Below are 1,909 nucleotides of genomic sequence, written 5' to 3'. Positions count from 1 at the left end.
CTAGGCCATCGCAGCAGCGCGGCCGTTGACGCCATCCGGCAGCAGATCGCCCAGGCCTCTTCCAAGCACATCGTCACCTGTGGACCATGTGCGCTTGGCAAGAGCACGCGCGCCTCCATCCCAAAGCAGTCTGCTCCACGTAGCGCTGGGCCATGCCAGCTGCTCTACGCCGACATCGCCGGTCCGCTGGAGGAGACGTCGCTGCGAGGTGCACGCTACGCGCTGACCTTCATCGACGACTGCACGCGTTTCGCCTGGACGTTTCTCATCCGGCACAAGAACGACGTCGGTGCGGCCCTGGAGCAGCTGCGCAAGGACCGTCACGTCATCAACGCGCTCCGAGGCGCCACGCTGCAGACGGACAGCGACGCCGTCTTCAAGAGCCAGGACTTCACCGACCTGTGCCTGGCCTTCGACATCAAGCAGCGCTTCTCGCCACCGCACTCGCAGGCCAAGAACGGATCCGCGGAGCGCACCTTCCGCACCCTCTTTGAGACGGCGCGCACGATGCTGTTTGCTGCGGACCTGGACAAGCCGTTCTGGGGCTTCGCCGTGCAGCACGCCACGCTGCTGCACAACATCGCGCCACGCAGGAGCCTCAAGGACAAGTCACCGTTCGAGGCCCTGACTGGGCACGCCTTTGACGTCAGCCTGTTGCGCGTCTTCGGCTCGCCGACCTACGTGCATGTGGAGAAGAGCAGCACGCGGCACAAGCTTGACCCACGCTCACGCGTCGGCGTCTACGTCGGCTTCGCCGAGGAGGACCAGGCCCACGTCGTCTGGATGCCGGACACGCGACGCGTTGTCCACACCATCCACGCTCGCTTCGGCGCCATCAAGAACAAGGACGCCGCCTCCTCTCAGCAGCAGCAAGAGCACAACAGCGGTGCCTCTGCTTCGCATGCCAATAAGACCGCTCAGCGTTCAACCGAGGACAGTGCCACCGGCGCTCCCACTGCACCACGTGCGGGGGAGCCGCAGCTCCAGCCACGCGCCCTTGGCGGCTCCGTCTGGGACCAGCTGCTGTTGTCCGAGACCCTCGGCGACAAGGACACCTCTGGTGGCTCAACCACCACGTGTCACGTTGCCACCAGCGCTGCTGGTACGGGGGAGAAGACATCAGCAGTGGGTGGTCATCTACCAGACATCGCTGTTGGCAGTGTTGCCACGTCAGCTGAGCCAGCCACCGTCAAGGAGGCGCTTGCCTCGCCAGACTCTGAGGAGTGGCGCCAAGCCATCCTGGACGAGTTTGCGGCAATGCAGGCCAATGACGTCTACGACGTCGTGCCTCGCGCTGACCTTCCCAAGGGCCACAAGCTGCTCCGCAGCATGGTCATCTTTCGGAGGAAGCGTGACGACCAGGGCAAGGTGATCAAGTACAAGGCGCGCTGGGTTGCCAAAGGCTACTCCCAGGTCCACGGTGTCAACTACACGGACACCTTTGCCCCGACGGCTACCATCGCAGCCATCCGCACCATGCTCGCCATGGCCGTCGCGCGTGGCATGGACATCCAGCAGATGGACGTCAACACGGCGTTCCTCAACGCGCCCGTGGATCACGAGATCTACGTCCAGCCACCGGCCGTCGACGGCATCTTCTCGCCGAATACGGTCCTGCGCCTCAAGCGCGGGTTGTATGGCCTGAAGCAGAGCCCGCGCCTGTGGAACCACACGCTGGACGCCTGGATGCGCGAGCAGGACTTCATCGCCACAGCCACGGATGCCTGCATCTACCGCCGCACCTGCAAGGGTGGCAAGGTGATGTGGGTTGCCGTCTACGTGGACGACCTGCTCATCTTCGCCGACAGCGACAGCGACATGGCCGCGTTCAAGAAGGCCATCTCCAAGCGCTTCAAGATGAAGGACCTGGGCAGCCCAGACATTTGTCTCGGCATCAAGGTGCAGCACG

General features: G+C 64.1%; 1 protein-coding gene across 1 annotated transcript in view; it reads left to right on the top strand.

Moving 5' to 3' along the window:
* PTSG_11538 (uncharacterized protein) overlaps nt 1-1,909 on the top strand; it is a gene marked incomplete at both ends in the record, with an annotated part of 8,009 nt that overhangs the window by 1,772 nt on the left and 4,328 nt on the right. The window contains one exon of the mRNA XM_004998584.1: nt 15-1,899. Within this exon, the coding sequence (XP_004998641.1) occupies nt 15-1,899 (1,885 nt within the window). The remainder of the gene's footprint in view (nt 1-14; nt 1,900-1,909) is intronic.

The sequence above is a fragment of the Salpingoeca rosetta genome (genome assembly GCF_000188695.1).
Source record: "Salpingoeca rosetta unplaced genomic scaffold supercont1.1, whole genome shotgun sequence".
Taxonomy (NCBI): domain Eukaryota; class Choanoflagellata; order Craspedida; family Salpingoecidae; genus Salpingoeca; species Salpingoeca rosetta.
Note: the sequence above shows the minus strand (reverse complement) of the source record. Positions and strands in the feature narration are given on the sequence as shown.